Here is a 20,774-nt window from a genome sequence, read left to right as displayed (position 1 = left end):
TTAGGCTGCATTCACACGAACATATATCGGCTCGGTTTTCACGCCGAGCCGATATACGTGGTCTCTCTCTGCAGGGGGGGGGGGGGTGGAAGAGCCAGGAGCAGGAACTGAGCACCCATCTCCTCTCTGCTCCTCTGCACTATTTGCAATGGGGAGAGGCGGGACAGGGATAATTCGCGCCACTTAGCCCCGCCCCCATCCCACCGCCTCTCATTGCAAATAGTGCAGGGGGGTGGAGAGGGGGGCGGGAGCTCAGTTCCTGCTCCTGGCTCTTCCATTCCCCCACCCCCTGCAGAGAGACAACGTATATCGGCTCGGCGTGAAAACCGAGCCGATATACGTTCATGTGAATGCATCCTTAGGAACATCTACTGAATGGGTTGCTCCAACTTTTTGGGCGTTTATGGCTTTCAGATTTCGGGCAACAGATTGTATAAGGTGGCAAAAATTCTCCATACTCAACTCCAACCCATGCCTGGTGCAGCAGCCGCACCAATTGATGCACGTTTTGCTGATAAGTGGGAGACTATCTTGCAACCCTTTCCAGCATATCCTAAACCTGTTCAATGTGGTTATAGTCCATGGAGTTTGGAGAATTAATTGATGGCTTCCCCAACCACAGTGCTATCTTTTTTTTTTTTTTTTTTTTTTTTTTTTCTTCCAAAATATTTTGGAAGAAAAAAATTGGTCATTTTCAAAGCATACAAGCTTTTACATTCTTACATTGATATTTAGAAGCTTAAAGGGGTTGTCTCGCGTCAAACATCAAAATTTTACATTAGCCCATGCCCCCTGTAACCCCCCTGGCATAAAATAAAGCGGTTTTTAAACCGCTTGCTACTCACCGATGTGATGAAAGATGAACTTATAAAATTCTTCTCCCAAGATGGCCGCCGGTCCTTTCCCAGGGATGCACTGCGGTTTTCTCCCATGGTGCACCGCGGGTCTTCTCCCATGGTGCACCATGGGCTCTGTGCGTTCCATTGCCGATTCCAGCCTCCTGATTGGCTGGAATCGGCACACGTGACGGGGCGGAGCTACGCGATGACGCGTAGAAGGGGGCGGCGCCAGAACGCCGCTCGTGCCCAGACCGACCAGAAAGAGAAGACCCTTCTGCACAAGCCCGTCTAAAAAAGCAAGAAGACCCCGAAATTAGACGGAGCCATGGAGACGGGGACGCCAGCATATGGCTCATATTTAATGCACGATGTATATTACAAAGTGCATTAATATGGCCATACAGAAGTGTATAACCCCACTTGCTTTCGTGAGACAACCCCTTTAATAAAACACATATATTGTTGAGTACATTGAAACAAACTTTCGAGATACGCTAGTATGATAGAACTTAGGTAAAGAAGGTAACCCCAAATGGCACCTTTGTACGTATCGCATTGAAAATTTGCATTTCTTTCTTAAGTTGCATATTTCTACTAATGATCTTGAAATAGTAAGATGTAATATAAACAAAGTGACTAAACCAGCTTGGTATATTAATTTTTTGACAGTGCCATCTTTTAACGGAGCGTTGTCCTGTTAAAAGATGGCACTGTGATTGGGGAAGACTTCCTGAAGATATTGGTGCAGCTGACAGGTCTCTGTAGGGTTCACCATTCAAGGATTGTGGTATAATGACAACCTGTCATAGGCCATGCCAGGAAAACGCTCCCCAGACCACGGCACTGCCACCACCAGCCTGTTCATGCACCAGACTTCATCGGTGCATCCATGGGATATAGCTTCATGCTGTGTCCACCAGATGCAGACCTAGCCATCCCTTCGGCTCAGCTTCGGCTCCATGCGACCCACTGCATTGTGTTCAAGGCTTATTGACTGTTTTCCTGATCCCATGCGAGGCATTCTTGGGTTGTCAGGAATACCCTTGTCTATGAATATATAACCCAGTTGACGCAAGGTACGTTGCATGGTCCCTTCCCCACTGTTGTACTGTTGCGTCAGTTGGTCCCCTATGACGCGTATTTGCTGAGATAACAGACTGCCACCTGATGCTTGCCTCTAAGATCAACCACATGACCTGCCATTCAGATGTGTGTCCATAGTTCAACCAGTCTTGGTACACTCTCGGCACGCTCTTGGTCGATAACTGCCATCAAGTGTTACTGTTTCAGAAATATTGGCACCACACTTCCAAGTACCAAAAATCTGCTCGTTGTCAGTCACTCAGGTCACCATGTTTACCCATGACTGTCAAATGTTGCCGTCTGCTCTGCAGAGAGGTCCGCGCATTATCTGAGAGCATGCCATCACATGGTACTGCATCACAAGATGCCAGCTGTTCTTAATGCAGTGATTATTCATTGTATGTACCCCAAAAGAGTCCCATAAAAATCACTTCTTCCACAAAAAGCAGCCATGAAATTGCTACATTGAAATAAAAATAAGCTATAGCTTTCAAAATGTGAGGATGAGTAAACGAAAAAAATTCTGCCATTAAGTACTAGGTTATTGCATGCCTTTTAAGGGGTTAAAGAACAGGTTTCGCAAATAGCAGCTCAAGTTTTGACTCTTTTTGCCCAGATCAGTTTTTTTTAATAGAGTTGTAGATCTCCAGTCAAAATATGATTGAATGATTTGTTAGATTTAACATTGTTCAAATCACCTATCCGGTAGCAAAACCGGACCTGAGGATGAGGAGTAACATTGCCACCCTCTGTTTGCAGTGTTCTGTTGGTTCCCTGCCCCAAGGCTAGGTATGGCTGCACTGCTCCTTCCACTACTTGGTACACACTGTCCATTGCTTGTCTGAGATTTATCATGCTGCTTATGGATCGACCACCGTTGGCCAATCAGAGCAGTGTATGCAGTGTGTGGTTGGAGAAGTGCTCTAACCATCTTAGAAGACTGAAGTGGGGCTCGGGAACTGGTGGATTCACAGCAGTACACCACAAACTGTTGATGCGGTAATATTACTCCCCTCCTCCTTCACACCGCTGGCCATAATACAAAACGAGAGGATTGCTTTAAGTACACTAGGTATGCAGTAATAATGCATATACTGCGAGCACCATAGGGGTACATCATGGTGTATGAAAAGGAAGACAACCAAGTAAATTCCCTTTGGTATCTAGTTGGTATAAGCACAATTCTAGTAGCATGCTTTTTAATAAATGCCCTAATAGAGTTATATACAGAAGTGTACAAAAAATACAAAAAACTGTTGGCTCAGCGCAACTCTCCTTACCATTACTAAAAAAAAACAACTGGATGAAAAGCTCCTTTAATATAGCCTACAACCAGCATAAGAAAATGCGTTTCGGGGTAAAACCCCTTCATCAGTTTAATTCTTCTGTCAGCCCCTTGTCTCTGTGTTTACAACTGGCATCCGAGTGTCATCCTCCACAGTTGGGGTCTCTTCTTGTCCGGGTCTCCAACTCTATTTAATCCAGGTGAATTGATGAAGTGGTTTTACCCCGGAATGAGTTTTCTTATGGTGGTTGTCTGCTATATTGATTTAAAGGAAAATGTTTCATCCAGTTTTTTAATTGCGCCGAGCCCCCAGTTTGTTTTTCTTACACTCCCGTATACAGTAGATGGTGTGTTCTCTGGTCGTCAGCACCTCCAGATTTTCTGGCACACTTCTAACCATCACGGCCCTTGTCTACGTTTTTCGGCCATTTATTTGCTACCGGTTTTTGCTCCACCTCATTCTGTCCATTTCGCACCTAATAGTTGTATGACTATATTGACTGTATCGCTCATCTGTGTTTTATAATGTAATCTGCGGTGCATTCACGTTCTACTTTACGGTTTGTAGCTGTCAGAGAGCAACAAATTTTGGAAAAGGAAAGAAGAGCAAAAGTACAATATGAGAAACAAATGGAAGAGCGATGGAAGAAGTTGGAGGAGCAGCGCATACGAGAGGACCAGAAGCGGGCAGCAGTAGAAGAGAAGAGGAAGATGAAAATCCGAGAGGAAGAAGTAAGAGACCGTTTTCAGGTTTTGAGAATCACTGACTGCTCCTAGCACTTTAGTATGGGCGTATTTTTGTGAACATGTCTTTCAGAGTGATGGCCGTCCACGGTCAGGGGCTGATTAGAGATGTTCATTGCACAGAGCATGTCCCACCTTCCCAGCCCCCACTCTTTACTGCTTTACAGAAGGTGATGATTCTCCTTACTGAGATGTCACTAGTAATAGTATTTAGGGCAATGCACCCTGGGAACAAAGGATGCAGATGGGGATCTTGTCCCTCGCAAATGTTACTTTAGGTTTCATGAAGTCATAATCTTAATGTATATAATACTAAAGTGACGCTTCCCTTGTGATTACATTGCTTTATATATGAGGACAAATGCTGTATATCGCAACTGTGATCATTGGAATACGCTGTTGTGGATTTGTGATCTGTGATGGATTTATTTTAAATGGCGTCCAGGACAGTACTATTATGTGCTGTTATTTAACCCATTAAGGACTAAGGACCATAAACTTACAGTAGTGGTCCTGGGCTCTAATCCTGACCGATAGTAAACATATGGTGTGAGATTAAAGCTCTAGCAGGAGCAAGTCAGGCTCTCAGCTGTCGGAGACAACCGAAGACCCGGAGGAGAAGACAGAAGCGTTTTTTAAGCACTTCTGGGTCATTCCGTGTCAGTTCAACCAACGATCCCGGTCAACCATCTCAGATTTCAATGAAACTTTGCACAAAGATAGACCCTGACCCTAAACTAAGATAGCCAGAATATTAGGCTTCAAAGTGCTTTGGTTCACGAGCTACAGGTCTTAATCTAGGGGGTTGTCATGTGATTACAGCGCGCAACCTGAAAAAAGTGGCGATTTCAATCCATTGCCAAGCCAGTTCTAATGACTCTAGAGCAGGGGTGTCAAACTCATTTTCACCGAGGGCCACATCAGGTTTTTGGTGAACTTCAAAGGGCCGATTGTAAGACAGTATAGTAAGGGCCTGTTCACACAAGCGTATTTGCGTACATAATATGCAGAGAATAGAAGCCATTGATGTCACATGATGTATATTTTCACACAGCATGACCTATTTTGTTGCGTACTACGCACCCCGATAGGCCATTAAAGTGAATGGGCTGCGCAAATACGTGGTGAATGCGCAGGAAACCTGTGTATTCAATGCATATTTGCGCACCATCTCAGTCGGCCAATCTGCGTTCTTTTCTGCGTGCCCAAATATGCAGGCACAAGCGATTTTCGATTGCGCAAATACGTAGCGTATTTGTGCGACCGAAATGCAATTACGCCCGTGTAAACGAGCCCTAATAGTGACCCCCATAGTGGTCGCAGTAGTAATAGTGACTCTGATAGTGGCCCCAGTAAAAATATTGACCCCCACAGTAGACCAGTTAGTAATAGCGATCCCCACAGTGGCCCCAGTAGTAACAGGGTACCCCACAGTGGCCCCAGTAGTAATAGCGACCCCTACAGTAATATTACCCCCTCCCAGCAACATTAACCCCTCCCCCCTGCACCAACATTAACCCCCTCCCAGCAACAGTATTAACCCCCACCCACCCAGCAGCAATATTAACCCTCCCCCCCTCCCCTTCCCAACCCGGCAGCAATATTAACCCCCTGCCAGCAACAATATTCACCCCCACCAGCAATATTACCACCCCACCCGACCCCCGCAGCAATATTAACCCCCTACCAGCAACAATATTAACCCCCCCCCCCCCCCCCAACACACCAGCAATATTAACTCCCTCAGCCCCGGCAACAATCAGAATTATTAACCTCCTCCCAGCAACAACAATATTAACCCTCACCCCCCAGCAGCAATATTAACTTCCCCCTTCCCCAGCCATATGCTTACCTCCTCCTTGCTGTCAGCGCCGTTCCTCCTCGGATCGTGCTGAGCCCGGGTGGCATATGAACTTTTTCCACAAGACTTGTGCACTATTGAGCAATTCCAGCAACCTGATTGGTTGTTTGGGGAATCAGCCAAATCAGCCTGCTGACTAGTGCAGAAGTCTTGTGGAAAAAGTTCATATGCGTCCGGGTGTGCACTGACATCAGTGAGTAGCACGGCACGCTTCCTCCCTGAGTCCTCTCCTGCGGAACTGAAGAGCAGGGGACTCAAGGGAGAAGGGATCAGCGCTGTCAGTGTGATTACCAGCGGGGAGCTGCGGCACCCCAGCTGGTAATCACTACAGTGGTGTGCGGCCGTCGGCACGCCGCGGGCCACATAACACAAGGCAGCGGGCCGGATTCGGCCCGCGGGCCTTGTGTTTGACACATGTGCTCTAGAGCAATGAAACTTCACACACTAGGAGAACTTTTGGTGCTGAATCCAGCTAAGCTACTCAGACTGCCACTCTTATCATCATTCTGCCACCATTGCATGTCAAAGTAGCTGAAAAATTCTATCGCGCAAAATAAAACTCCTATTTTAAGCAGTAATAACTCATAATCAATGCAATCCAACTCAGCTCTGAATTTATCAATGTGTACTCCATAGAAATGTTTCTCATTATTCACATTATGGACCCAAAAGGATGCATAGCTCTTAAGATACAATGAGTCAAAAATGGCAAAAAACACTTTTTTGCTAATTTTTCCTTTTTTCAAAGGCGAAAATCGGAATGTACTCCATTTTTATTTTTTTTCATTTTTGTTCTATTTGGAAGAGAATTTTTTGCTCTACAAGATTCGATGTTTTTCATTTTGTTCCCAGACCTTCTAGATGGGAAAATATCAATGCCTGTGAAGGTCCTATGCACTCGCGGAGGTCAAATAATAAAATAAGTGTAAGTTTTGCATGGATGTATAATTAGTTTAGAAATCATGAGAAGGTAAATTATTTTTGGAATGAGACAACTTTTTGTGCTCAAGAAACTTATGTGATCAAAAATTGCATGGTGAGTTCAGGTGAGCCACAAGCTTTGGCCTAAGATGGTCAGAATATCATTGTGTTGCATAATGATTGTGGTATATTACAGTGATCACTGGGCTTATTTAGCACTCTATCCATATTGGATACTAAGATTATCTAAGGCTAGCATTTGTGTAATAAATAACTAGTTATGTGATCAAAAATTGCATGGCGAGTTCAGAACTAGTTATTTATTACACAAATGCTAGCCTTAGATAATCTTAGTATCCAATATGGATAGAGTGCTAAATAAGCCCAGTGATCACTGTAATATACCACAATCATTATGCAACACTCAATGATATTCTGACCATCTTAGGCCAAAGCTTGTGGCTCACCTGAACTCACCATGCAATTTTTGATCACATAAGTTTCTTGAGCACAAAAAGTTGTCTCATTCCAAAAATAATTTACCTTCTCATGATTTCTAAACTAATTATACATCCATGCAAAACTTACACTTATTTTATTATTTGACCTCTGCGAGTGCATAGGACCTTCACAGGCATTGATATTTTCCCATCTAGAAGGTCTGGGAACAAAATGAAAAACATCGAATCTTGTAGAGCAAAAAATTCTCTTCCAAATAGAACAAAAATGAAAAAAAATAAAAATGGAGTACATTCCGATTTTCGCCTTTGAAAAAGGGAAAAATTAGCAAAAAAGTGTTTTTTGCCATTTTTGACTCATTGTATCTTAAGAGCTATGCATCCTTTTGGGTCCATAATGTGAATGAGAAACATTTCTATGGAGTACACATTGATAAATTCATAGCTGAGTTGGATTGCATTGATTATGAGTTATTACTGCTTAAAATATGAGTTTTATTTTGCGCGATAGAATTTTTCAGCTACTTTGACATGCAATGGTGGCAGAATGATGGTAAGAGTGGCAGTCTGAGGAGCTTAGCTGGATTCAGCACCAAAAGTTCTCCTAGTATGTGAAGTTTCATTGCTCTAGAGTCATTAGAACTGGCTTGGCAATGGATTGAAATCGCCACTTTTTTCAGGTTGTGCGCTGTAATCACAAGACAACCCCCTAGATTAAGACCTGTAGGCTGTAATCACATGACAACCCCCTAGATTAAGACCTGTAGCTCGTGAACCAAAGCACTTTGAAGCCTAATATTCTGGCTATCTTAGTTTAGGGTCAGGGTCTATCTTTGTGCAAAGTTTCATTGAAATCTGAGATGGTCGACCGGGAGCGTTGGTTGAACTGACACGGAATGACCCTTCTGCCTTCTCCTGTTCAAGCTGCATAACGTTTAGTGAGCGCTTTGGACAGAATGCAAGAGGCGGTAGTACATTTTTCTGCATGGGACCTGGCTATCACGTGTTTGTGGGTGATCCCTGGCATGTCGGAGCTTACATGGTCTTAGCAGACCCCTGACCAGCTCTGACAGTGACTACTGTAACACTAAGGGGATGTTTTCCCCTGTAACGGTGGTCCAAAACAGCAGTAACTGGGGCAAACACTAGTAGGCAGAGGCCATCGAAACGCCAGCCACAGTCATGTTAGTGGTTGGAGGGGAGAAGCCTATGGCGCGTGCATAGCTTGCCTTAACAAATTGTCTAGGAAGCACAGAACATGTTAGAACTGGAGGTGCACATTAAGATGCCAACTACTGTTACCTCCTTATGCCTCGATGACATAAATGAACATCATAGACTGGATAGCCTTAAGCCTCTTTGACAGACATTTTTGTCATGTGTTCTGCGACCGCATGATCACAGCGAAAGCCCTTTTTTGACGGGCAGTCAGGCTTCAGCTGTAATGGTCAGGATCAGAGAAAAGTCTGATCCCTGTCATTTAACTCCATAGATGCTGTGGTCAATAGCAACCACAGCATTTAATTGGTTAGACCAGGGGTCCCCAACTCCAGTCCTCAGGGACCACCAACAGGTCATGTTTTCAGGATCTCTATGGTAAGAACACCAGTGGGAATAACTGAGGCACTGACAATTACATCACCTGTGCCATACTGAGGAAATCCTGAAAACATGACCTGTTGGTGGTCCCTGAGGACTGGAGTTGGGGAACACTGGGTTAGACAACCATGGTAGCCAGAGGCCTATGAAAGACCTCCAGGCATTCACAACTGTATGTCTATTAGGCTATGCCTTCAGCACAAGCTAACAGATTGGTTTGCGGTTTTAGATGCGCAAGGAATAATTCTTTACTGACTATACCAAAGTATTATAACAGCAATCAAACCATCACATTGTAACGTCCCTGGTGGGACTGAATAAATAAAAGAATTAGGCCTCCCTCACAACGATGTTATTTTCAGCATTTAGCTGTCAGTTTATTTTTTTTTAAATGTGCACAGTTAAAAAATAACTAAACTTTTTTTGTTTTGTAGAAGTGAAAAAAACACCCTTAATATTACAGCAATCACCATGAATCATATAATCACCTCCATGTTGTCACCACACAGAACCCACTGTAGCCAGACCACCTTTAGCAATCATAACACTATATATGAGTCATATAATACCGCCACACTATGGCCACATATTACCATCACATACTGACAGAATCATTTCGCTACAAAGATTTATCTTACCAATGATAACACGACACAAGTGCCAAATTACAACCCCAGACTATGACCACATAATACCAGCATAGTGTTACTGAAAAAACACTATATACAAAGACCAATATTACCTATATGTTATGTTATATACCTGCTCCACAGACTCTGTGCAAACCGTAATAGTGAAAATAGTTGTTATTTCCCAAGGTGACGTCCTCTCTGACTTGAGTCATTCACTTTACCCTTTCTTCTCTATCCGGGCCAGATGCCATGACGTCTACTCCGTGTTGCAACTTGTCTGCAGAATTTGACACACATAGACATCTTTGACGTCTACATAATAATCTTCCCATTTGTACTGCCCCAGATGATAATGATGCCCCTCATGGCCTGCCCTTGGTAATAATGCCCTGCAGGGCTTAAATAAAGTGTTATAATGCCCTGTCTTAGTCAGGATAAAGTACTAATGCTCCTTATACACTAAAAGAAGAGATATTCGCCTGCATCGCTGTAGTCCGTGCCGCACTGCTCACTCAAGGACTTCCTGGTACAGCAATCTTGTGATCGTTACGGTCAGTCCTGTGAGGCCAAGGATTAGATGTAGCCATCATGTGATCACTGTACCAAGCAGTCCACCACCACAGAGGCCGGGAGCAGGAACCATGAAGGTGGGTGTGTCTTTTATTTTATTCAATTACGCTTCCTGAATTGAAAAGATAATGTCCAGCCCCAGCCGCCTAACCGGGGATTTTCCCGGTTGATTCAATGGCCAGTCTACCGTTGATGGAATCTGTCGGGATTCCCTCCAGCATTTTCCTGATCAAGATAGCACACATGGGAGCCTCCAGCACAGATTGAACATGCCTAAAGCCCGTAACTCTGATCTTGTATAGCTTCAGCATATTCTGCAGTGTTGTACAGAAAGTCATGAAGCTATGGGAAACCTTTCCTTCCTTGTTCTTCCATCTCAATAACTGCAGTGAGATATTACTTGCTGGTTGCTTTGACTGATGTAAATACTATTTGATAAATGCCTGTAATATCACTCGTGTGTAATTTATGGATAAATCATAAGGCCATAATTACTTTAGCATAACATGATTGTTTTACAATGTGTCCACTTGTTCAGAATGCTTAGGCTCTGTTCACACTATTGTTCGACTTTCTGTTTTCATGTCCTATCAGGGGAGCAGGAAAGCAGAGTGCTGGATCTGTTCTGTGATGGAAACAGTCAGCACTCAGCTTTATCCCAGACAAAATAGTGCAGTGTGCTGTGCTGTTTTATCCAGCATTTTGTTATATCTACATGGGAGGCTCATAGCCTTAAGTAGTATGATCTTGCTGTGTTCCTGATGCATGTCCAAAGCATTTCATTTTTAACTTGCTCCATAGGATACCATTTCAAACTGCTTGGGCATCATCTTGTTAGGTAGTTCTCAGCATAGAGCGAAATTCAGACTGCTTGTCAAAAGGTTGATATCCAGTTAGCTATCTGGTTGGGGAAGACCACGCTAGGCACTATTAATACTAAATGGGGCCACAGAGGGGCACTATTATACTAAATGGGGACACAGGGGGCTCTATTCATACTAAATGGGGCCACAGAGGGGGGACATTACTATAAAATGGAAGGATAGAATGAAAGTAGAAGCACAATGAGTAAAGTTTCCAGTGGCGAGTTGTGGCTGGTCAAAGTCTCGATGCCGGTCTTGGCCCGGATATAGAAGAAAAACAAAATGTGATCACTGGAGGTAACTGCACTGTAATCACTATCACTGTATTGAGCTGATATCTGACTATTTTATATGGGGATCACATTTTTTTAGAGGTATACTAGAGCTGAGCCTATTTAAGCAGTGTTCTAGAAGTTGTCTTATAAAATATATAAATTTTCAGGGGGGCAGTTCTGAGTTTTGCTATGGGGCCCCTGAGTTCTGTGTGTGCCTCTAAACTAGCTTTGTGTTTTTTAAGAAGGCATCAACTGCTAGTACCCCAATATAAGCGGGAGGGGGGGGGGGGGTTATGACTTGTGCCTCATTGCAGGGCCATCACGAGCTGAGGACACAATATAGAAAGCATTGGCGGCTACCACCTTAAAGGGTTTGTCCAAGTTTAAAAAGATTAAATGTCTGGGTGTGCGGTAAAAAAAAAACAAAAGAATACTTACCGCTCTTCATCCCCAGGGAAACGGTTGAATGGCTCTGGTGATAATCCCACTGTCAGCAGAAATCAGAAGTCAGGTGACTGCTGCATGCTGTAGCGTCACCATCTGTTCTCCTGGCATTAGCACCCACATTCTGGACGTCATGATACCAGGTTTTTGGAATGGTGATTTTGCAGCCTCTTGTCACCTGACTTTTGGTTTGTGCTGACAGTGGGCTCGTCACTGAAGCCGTTCCACTGTGTTCCTGGGGGAGAACAGCAGTAAGTGTTGCTTCTTTTATTTTATCCCATGTTCAGCTATTTTTGTTATATATTTTTTTTCCCTGTAACTTTGACATCCCCTTTAATTCAATGCGCCCTAGAAAATAGCATCACAATTTAAGGATGGTAACAGCCAATTGGGCTGTTGGGCCAATTTTTCAAACATTTCCTAGTGGAATAATGGAAGTAAAGTTGCAAGAAGTGATAAACCAGGCCACTTTTTTACATTTGGTATTTTTGGTTAAACTATAGTAACTCTAGCTATGTTCTACACTTCTTCTTTCTGACTTGATGACTACATGTGAGCAGCCACACAGGTTGGCATCTCTGTGCCCATATTGTTTGGACTGCATGACATGGGTATGGCTTGTGCCTTCCTGCCGTATGTGATGTCTGCTTGCTTTGTTACTAACAATTTATGTATAATGAAAAAAATTTGGTACGGTGTTAGCCAGTGGAGCAGAATGTGATTTTTCCAGCAAGAGAAACCAAGTAATCTTGTCGATATGATACCTTTTTAATGGCTTTTAACAGGATAGAAACGTAAAGCTCAGATGAGGTCTCATCGCCAAAGAATTCCCTGTGGCGGAGCACTTTTCTAGTCAGACACAATATGGAAGACATGAAAGTTATTATACTGTAAGGCAACTTCAAATCACAGCAGCACAGAAGAATTTGGGAATATAAATTTATAACCACTTTTGACACTTTCAACAGAGGGTTAAATTGTTCAGGAGGATTCATAGGTGACTGGGAAGTATGAGAAACCTATAGCACAGATAACACTGCTGACCTGGTAACCCCCTAACACTAATTCAGGGACCATAAAACCTTCACATATTTATCAGTGACTATTTATAGATGTTTGTATTTCTGTTGTATTATTTTAAGTGCAAATTCATCACTTCCATGTCTGTGCCGTGTCATACGTATGTGTGTATAAATATCCTTGCCTCTTCAGATCTATTTCATTTAAGCCTGAAGCAGAAACCTGTGTTGGTTCGGAAGCATGCTGTAACATCATGTGCTTTTGATAGGCATTAAAAGGTATCGTATCGACAAGATTACTTGTCTTGCTGGAAAGATGGAATTTTACAATTTATGTAAACTGCAAGAAAGCGCCTTACTATCCCTTAAACAAATTGTCTTGTAGACCTAATGATTGGTGATGGATTCTCCACGATGGAATTCTTCTGTCACACGTACACTGTTACTTGGGAATAACATGTAAATTAAATATTGATTTGTTGATGCTGTGATTGCATTTTGATCAATATGAAGTTGTAATGACCTTTTAGCTGTGTCATTCTTGCAGTCTAGAGATTTATGTAAATGGTTCAGGGGTTGGGTTATTGTCTCAGTTCAGAAAATCCATTATTGTTCAATGCAGATTTTTTTTTTAAAGGTATTCATGCATTTTCATGTATGGCTTTTATCATATATTAGCCTAAAGTCCTTTACACAAGCTTCTATTCACACCTCCGTCAAGATTTCCTTTTTTCAATTCCATCAGAGGAACAGAAAAACGAAAAGGCCAGATCCATGGTGTAATGGGCAGTGCACCAAAGCACCCAGTGGGCCCCATTTAACTTTAATGGGTTCTGTCGGGTTTGTCTCATTGTGTCATTTTACCCCACTAAATAGCGCTGCATGTGACTAGATCCCTGTTATGTCAGCAAGAAGCATGGGACAGATGGAAGAAAGTATGACTGCAGGATCAGACTACGTAGGGTTTACTTGTAATACTTTTACATGGAGATGCATAGCTCTGCATAGGACCTGTAGACACACAACCGTACTTACAAGTCTATAGAAGTACATGAAATGCATTTTAACTTTTTTTCCTAATTTTAAAAATTGCACAAGATCCACTAGGGAAGAAAAGCATGAATTAATCCTTAGTTCCCCTCTCTCCTGGTAACAAATGCAAACCAATGCTCGTCCCATATATAGAATGCAGTGTCCAACATCACAACATGGGTAACACCAGCTAAAGTGTAGTACGGCAGCAAAAAGAAAAAATGGCTATGCTGTGAGTAACAACCTTGCAATTCGAAACATGTGGTTAAAAAAACCCTTTTAGAACCTTGTGCTGTAGCAATTAATACATTTAAATTTTTACTTTACTTGGATTTTGCCCCCGTGCCGGACCTTCTTCTTTTTTTTTTGCTACCTCTTTCCTGTGTTGCATCCATTCCCTATTTCTCAAAGAAAAAAAACTGCTGGCGAGGATACAGTCTTATTTGAAATTGTGTGTATGACCCGCAACCAATGTGCCTGATCATAGAGAGGAGAATAAGGCAAGTAAGGGCCCTTTTACAAAGACTACTTTCTGCCCGAATTAACAAGCAGAGACTGACAATATAACCTGCTAGCTATTTCTCAGTAAGTGGTCTTACATGGGCAAATGATCGTTGGTATAGGTCCAAGCTACCATTACTTAAATCGTTTGTTCCGTCAGCAGCATATCCCTCCTTTACACGGGGAAATGAGTTGCCGACAAGTGAGCATTTTTATGTTCATGTGAAAGATCCAATCAGCGGCTGAACAAACATTTACTCGGGAACATATTCACGTGGCCTGATACTTGGACAAACAGATGTATGTGTTAGATCTTTACCCACGTAGAAGGGATTTAAATGGCTTGTACCATTTCTAGCTGTTTTGCCGCAGGAAGCAGACAGCTCCATACATTGCGTAGTGGCCCAGATTGGTACTGCAGGCCGAGTGTCATTCCCAACGTGAGGCACTGTGTAATGTATGGAGCTGTCTGCTTCCTGCAGCTGAATAGCCAGATGTGGGATAACCCCTTTAACAGTGATATATGAATAGATTACACCAGGCCTCAACCTCCCTTATGCGTCAATGGTATATATTGCCTCCATATATAGTCATTGCTATGTATAGTATACTGACTGTGAGTTAAATGGTATCTTGACCTAAATATAAGAGAACTATACCAGGTTGTAACTCATTGATTTTTTTGAATATGCTGGTCTATGATCACACATTCCGGACAGAGTAGACCTTGTTTGTTCATGATTCTTAGGCTCCGTGCGTATCGCGTCTAAGTATTTGTTGGCAGCATAAGTTAGGAGGTTCCCAACATATATCTTCAACATAAGAATCCAACTTGAGTCACCATACGGAAATGCAATGGTATTTGTCGCCCAAATAGGCGCTTTGTTAAAGGGGGTTTCTGGGACTTAAAAAGAAAAAAAAAATACTGGATTAAAATGGTGCAAAATAAACTACATGAATATTCACCTGCTTCAACAGCTTTCTGTCCAGCGCATGTATTCCAGTCCCCAACACTCAGAACCTGAAAGAAGCCAGCGGGCAGTCATGTGATGTTGATTGTCCACGTGACCGCTCAGCCAATGATGGGCTTCAGTGGCGATGGAAAAACCACCACTGAAGCCCATGATTGGCTGAGCAGTCATGTGGACAATGAACTGCATTAGACTGCTGGCTGGTTTCTTCTGGATTCCCAACAGTGGGGACCGTGGCTCAAGCAATGGACAGGAGCTGCTGGGATAGGCAAGTATACAATTTTTCCCTTTTATTTTGCACCATTTTAAGCCTATAATTTTCCTATTTTTAGCTGTTTTGCTGCAGGAAGCAGACAGCTCCATACACTGTGCAGTGGCCCAGGTTGGTACTACAGACTAAGTACCATTCATTTCAGTAGGACTCTGCCTGAAGTACCAACCTGGGCCACTGCACAATTTCCAGAGCTGTCTGCTTCCTGCAGCAAAAATCGAGACGTTGGACAACCCCTTTAACCCCTTAATGACCACCCATATGTGTTTTGACAGCGGCCGATCTGATCGTGGAGTCTCGATGGTCTGCTATGGCACCCAGACGCTTTAATATAACTATAGCCTGTCAGATAAGGCTCACCACGGAGATCCGTGGGCTGGCTCCTGATCCTCGGTGGTGGCTCCCGCGGCGGAGATCCGCCATGGGATATCGCAACGCCCGTGGACAGGCAGCCTTAGTGGGACTAAATGAAAAGTGTATATATATAAAAAAAAAAGTTAAGAAAAATAATAAAAATATGCTAAAACCCCACTTTACTATGTAAAAAGAAAAATCACACATGTAATATTGCTGCATTCGTAATGACCCAGAGAAAAAATTTTGCACATTATTGAATCCACACATTGCGCTCCATGAAAAGAAAATGCAAAAAAACATGTTGACAGTAACTCATTTTTGCCTATCTCATTTTACAAAACACAGAATAGAAAGTCATCAAAACGTTGCATGAATCAACAAATGGTATAACCAAAAAGTACAACTCGTCCCACAAAAAACACCCCCTATGGCTATGTTGAAGGAAAAATTAAAAAAGTTATGGCTTCTAAAATGCAACAATAAAGAAAACTTAGAAATTTGATTAGTCATGAAGGTGTAAACAGGTGTCGTCACTACGAGGTTAAGATACTAGAAAACCCCTTTTTAAATACAAATGGCAAGGTATACTTTTTTGTAGTCTGCTGTACTTTCCTATAAAGTTAAAAAAAAAATTATACTGTTGCATTCCCAAAGGACATTCTATTGGTTCTCATCAGGTAACTTGAGCCTTATTGATCCGGTTATGGTAGAGCGTTTCCTGGCATATACATTAAACATGACACTCGGATCCTTACTTTTCCTCCATGTCATATTCTGTAGACTTCTGATCACCCATTACTTTATGTTTTTGCATTTTTAATTTTTTTTAAACATGTCTCAGTCAATCTCAACATTCATTGCCTGATAAGTTACCATGACTGTTGTCATCCATGCCCCAGCCACAGCGGGTATTGAGGTTACTTGGTGAATAACCTAGCTTTGTTGCTTTTCATTTAGCATTCCAATAGAGCCGGCCTTCTGTTTCTCTCTATTCAGACTAGATGGCAAGACAACCCCCTCAAAACATAATGTCCTCTTCTTTGAATGTGGATGTCTGGACTGGTTGTGCTCCATTACCCTTTAAATCCGTAAAATGGTTTTCAGATTAGTAAAAGTTAGTTCACATTGTATTACTTAACAAGGCCATTAATGAAGAATTAACATTAAGATGAAAGAAGCACCATCACTTTAAAAATGACGGGTGCCGAAGAAGCGGTGGATACGTGTGATTAGTGTGACTCCTCCAAAATGCTTATTGGTGAACAGAATGCCAAAAGCAAGTTATATCTAAATGTAACAAAAGTAATAAAGAAGCCATAATATGTAAACCCCACCTTAAAGAAAACAACAACAAGGGAAAAACTCTACCATATGGATTGAGTTGAGTCTGGGTTTTCCACTCCCTTGACGCCCTACTAGAGGTCCAGTAGGTACCGAGGATAAGGAAGTGTTTTCTGGAATGACGAAGCCCTGCTTACCTTTCCTGTGTGGTCAGCTTTGTGAGAACGAGGACTATAACGAGCTCTCATTTACTTGCAGTGCATTTGTCATGCATTAGATGTAAGTCATGTTTTCGCTCCTCATCAGTATGCTGATGTCTTCTGTCTTTTCAAGGAAGTCTCTGCTAAGAGCAGCATTCCCCCCAGAGGATCAGCAGTTTCCCTGCAATGCTTACATTATACCCCCCTGAGAAATGTCATGCTTTTACCATCAAGCTTTAGGGAAAGATCATTGACTCTGTGTAGGGTGTCATGGTAACCTCAGATTAGCGGGGTCTCCATACAGGCGTCCTTCTTGACCTTCTCCTGTATCACTTAATACCCAGTGTTCAAGTCTTAAAATCGAATCTCTGTAATAGATTTGCTAGTATACACATGGAATAAGTAACCCCCTAATCCTATTGGGCTGTGATAAAATAGTAAGCATTAAGATAAAGGTTTTTTGCTACATGTACATTTTGGAGCTGTCCAGAGCTGTATTCATAATTCTGCAAGGTTAAAACTGAAAACTTTTTTTCTTTGATTGCTTAATTTTATTGCTCGTTATTTTTTTGTTCCTCATTAGTTTAAAGCGACTCTCTGGTCCCAGACGAATCGAGATAGTTGTAGCACTTCTCAGACTACTAATGCACAGTGTGCATCAAGTAGTTAAAGATGCTACGCACTGATCTGATTGGCCAGTGCTGCTCACGTGAGCAGCGCTGGCCAATCAAAGCAGCATGCAGTGTCTTAGATTACCATTGCACATAGTGCTTCAGGGAATTAGAGAAGCGGTGCGGCCATCTTGGTTTGTCTGGGACAGGTCATCAATAGTTGATCGTCCGGACTCAGTCGATCAGCTGAGAGGGCGCATGTTGTCAGAACCACATTTTCTCCCACAATTGCCCAAGGCCGCCTGCACACGAATGGATTTTTGCTGCTGAGTCCGTGGCGGGCGTCCCGAACCACGGATCCACAGCAAATACCGCCCATAGCATGCTATGGGAAAACTCTCTTTCCTGCGCACTTGTGGAAGCCAATTGTGGTTTCCGTCAGCGGAGGAAAAATCGCAACATGCTCTATTTTTGAGCAGAAGGCTTCCAATGAAGTCAATGGAAGCCGTCCGACCTGCAGCCCGTCCATTGCGGACAGGTCGTGGATTCTGCGTCATCGTCTCGCGACGGTGCAGGGGATAAAAATGTTTTCAAAAAAATCTGCACTGCACATGTCTGACAGGAAGCTGGGTCCATCCACAGTACAGGTGAAAAACGGAAGTGACAGGTACACACGGACGCTGCTGCAGTTAGTCTGATTCTGCTGTGGCTTCCGCATGCGGAGACCGGCTCTGCCGTGTGCAGGCAGCCTAAAACTTTTACCCAGTACTGTGTAATCTTTTGAAATGTGGATCAGCAAACGTGAGACAAACCGGATCCGTGTTATACTTGATAGGGACCTTTTAAAATGGGACAGAATTAGTCCATGCGGACATCTCCGCGTCATCTCTATGGGGCTTGAATTCCGCGCATGTTAAAAGCTACACGCCTTTACTTCAAAACTACAAGATTAAATTCTGCAATGGAAAAGCTTTCTGTGAAATAGTTGTTGCAGAGTTTTAACATACAGGGGATATAATTCTGCAATTAAAGTCTGTGGGAAATAAAACACAAGAAATTTTACACCATGTTCTGCAGTTAAAAACGCAACAAAATCTGCATTCATTTACAAAATCTGCATCTGCTATGCGGTTAATTCAATCCAGTATGAAAGATCCCTTAGGCCTCATGTCCACGGGCGGATCGGATTTCGCATGCGGATTTCCACAGCCGGAAACCTGCGGAAACCATTTCCACGCGGATGCACTGCGGATCGTCTGCGCAAAAAAAAAATCCACAACCCCACCTCCCAGCCTTTTCCCCACCTCACTAATTGATTTTAATTTTCAAATCTGCAATTGTATTTGCAGATGCACTGTGGATTGTCCGCACCCATTGACTTCCATTGAGCCCGTCCGCACGGAATCCGCACTGAAATGCAGCATACTGCAATTTGTTTTCTGCACTAAATGGTCTGCAAATCAAATCCGCATACTTAAATTCAGTTGCGGATGCGAATGCTTCCCTATGGGCACTTTGAATTGCAGATCTTCCGCACGGGTGACCCATGTGGATTCTGCAATTCCGCTAGAGTGCATTTGGCTATCCCTAAATAACGACCTGCTGGCGCCGCCTGTCAGTATGTGATATCACTGCAGTCTTGGATTAATACCGCCACATGTCAGTGTTGTCTTCAGTGGAACATCCAATTCCTGATGGCTGTAATGCAATGAATAATTTCAACTGGTACCCGCCATGTTTCTGATTTAATTATCCAAAGAGCCTCTGAACAATGAGAACTGCAAGTTGATTGGTTGCTATTGGCAACTGCTCCACTTTTCTCTTGTAGTAGTTTTAATAAATCTCCCCAATATGCTTTCATATGACGTAACCAACCTCTTCAGATCTTGTTGGATGAGATGAAGAAGTAATCTGACTGGTTGATGTGGACAATCCCTAATATTCCCCTAAGACCCCCTCTTGTACTTTTTGCCCCCTTTGCTTCAGCATTCCTGGTCTTTGTGGAGGTGTAATGTCTGAAGATTCCCGGCTGTGCAATTAGCCATTCACTGCCCTGAAGGAGTTAATTCTGTCAGAGCCTTCCTCATCTAAAGGGATGATCATTGGCTTGCAGCTCCACGGGGACCAGATGCTGAAATGAGTGATGCAACTTGTGTTATTTACCTAGTACGCCCCCTCTTGTGACACTTGCCGTGACGAGGATGAAAGTAGCCACCTCCTTTTGTTGAGTATGATCATCTTCTTCTATCAGTAGGACTTTCTGACAAGCTCTGCATCTCTATTGCAGCGACAGAAACCAACTTTAATCTGTGTGCCTATTTACCTAGGAGCGACTCGAGGCTATGATGCGGCGCTCTCAAGAACGCAGTCAACAGCTGGAACAGAAGCAGAAGCGATGGTCCTGGGGTGGGGCCCTGGCAGCCGGATCTGGAAGAGATGGTGAGTCCTTCTTCTCCTTCCCTGCAGTGCAGCTCACAATGAAAGAGCTGTGTCCTCCCATAGGTTATTGACTAGATCAATTTGACCAATTTACGATCTTTTCTGTTATGTTCTTCTACAAAGATGGACTCGCAGCCATCGAATTCTGTTTTTGTGCTTGCGTGGTTCTAGCACAGGTATTACTACTATTCCCTTGGCTTTGTCCTCTAATGACCATTTCAATAGTGGCTGCTGCTAAAAGTAGCACATCTTTGTTAGACTGGGCATAAAGGGGTTAATCATGCTCTTAAAGGCACTAGTCATGCTGCAGAGTAGCGTCTGACGGTGCAAAAATAGAGGTGATGTAATAGCCTCCTTGAAGGTAGGCCTTTAAAATGTTAACTGTTTCACAGCTGTGCTCCTTTTTTTTAATCAAGTGTTACTTTGTTGCAAACGGACTATTTAACTATTGTTCTTTATGTTGCTTTATTCTGTTTTGTATTTTTTTACCATAGGATTTTATATTCTTTCCTCTTGAT

The 20,774-nt window shown here is 42.9% G+C and overlaps 1 protein-coding gene across 9 annotated transcripts in view; it reads left to right on the top strand.

Moving 5' to 3' along the window:
* MAP7D2 (MAP7 domain containing 2) overlaps positions 1 to 20,774 on the top strand; it is a 114,328-nt gene that overhangs the window by 56,784 nt on the left and 36,770 nt on the right. For all 9 annotated transcript variants that reach the window (XM_066599852.1, XM_066599851.1, XM_066599847.1 and 6 more), the window contains exons 3-4: positions 3,776 to 3,939; positions 20,145 to 20,256. In XM_066599852.1, the coding sequence (XP_066455949.1) occupies positions 3,776 to 3,939; positions 20,145 to 20,256 (276 nt within the window). The remainder of the gene's footprint in view (positions 1 to 3,775; positions 3,940 to 20,144; positions 20,257 to 20,774) is intronic.

Source organism: Eleutherodactylus coqui, chromosome 4 (genome assembly GCF_035609145.1).
Source record: "Eleutherodactylus coqui strain aEleCoq1 chromosome 4, aEleCoq1.hap1, whole genome shotgun sequence".
Taxonomy (NCBI): domain Eukaryota; kingdom Metazoa; phylum Chordata; class Amphibia; order Anura; family Eleutherodactylidae; genus Eleutherodactylus; species Eleutherodactylus coqui.
This window is presented reverse-complemented; position numbering and strand designations above follow the sequence as displayed.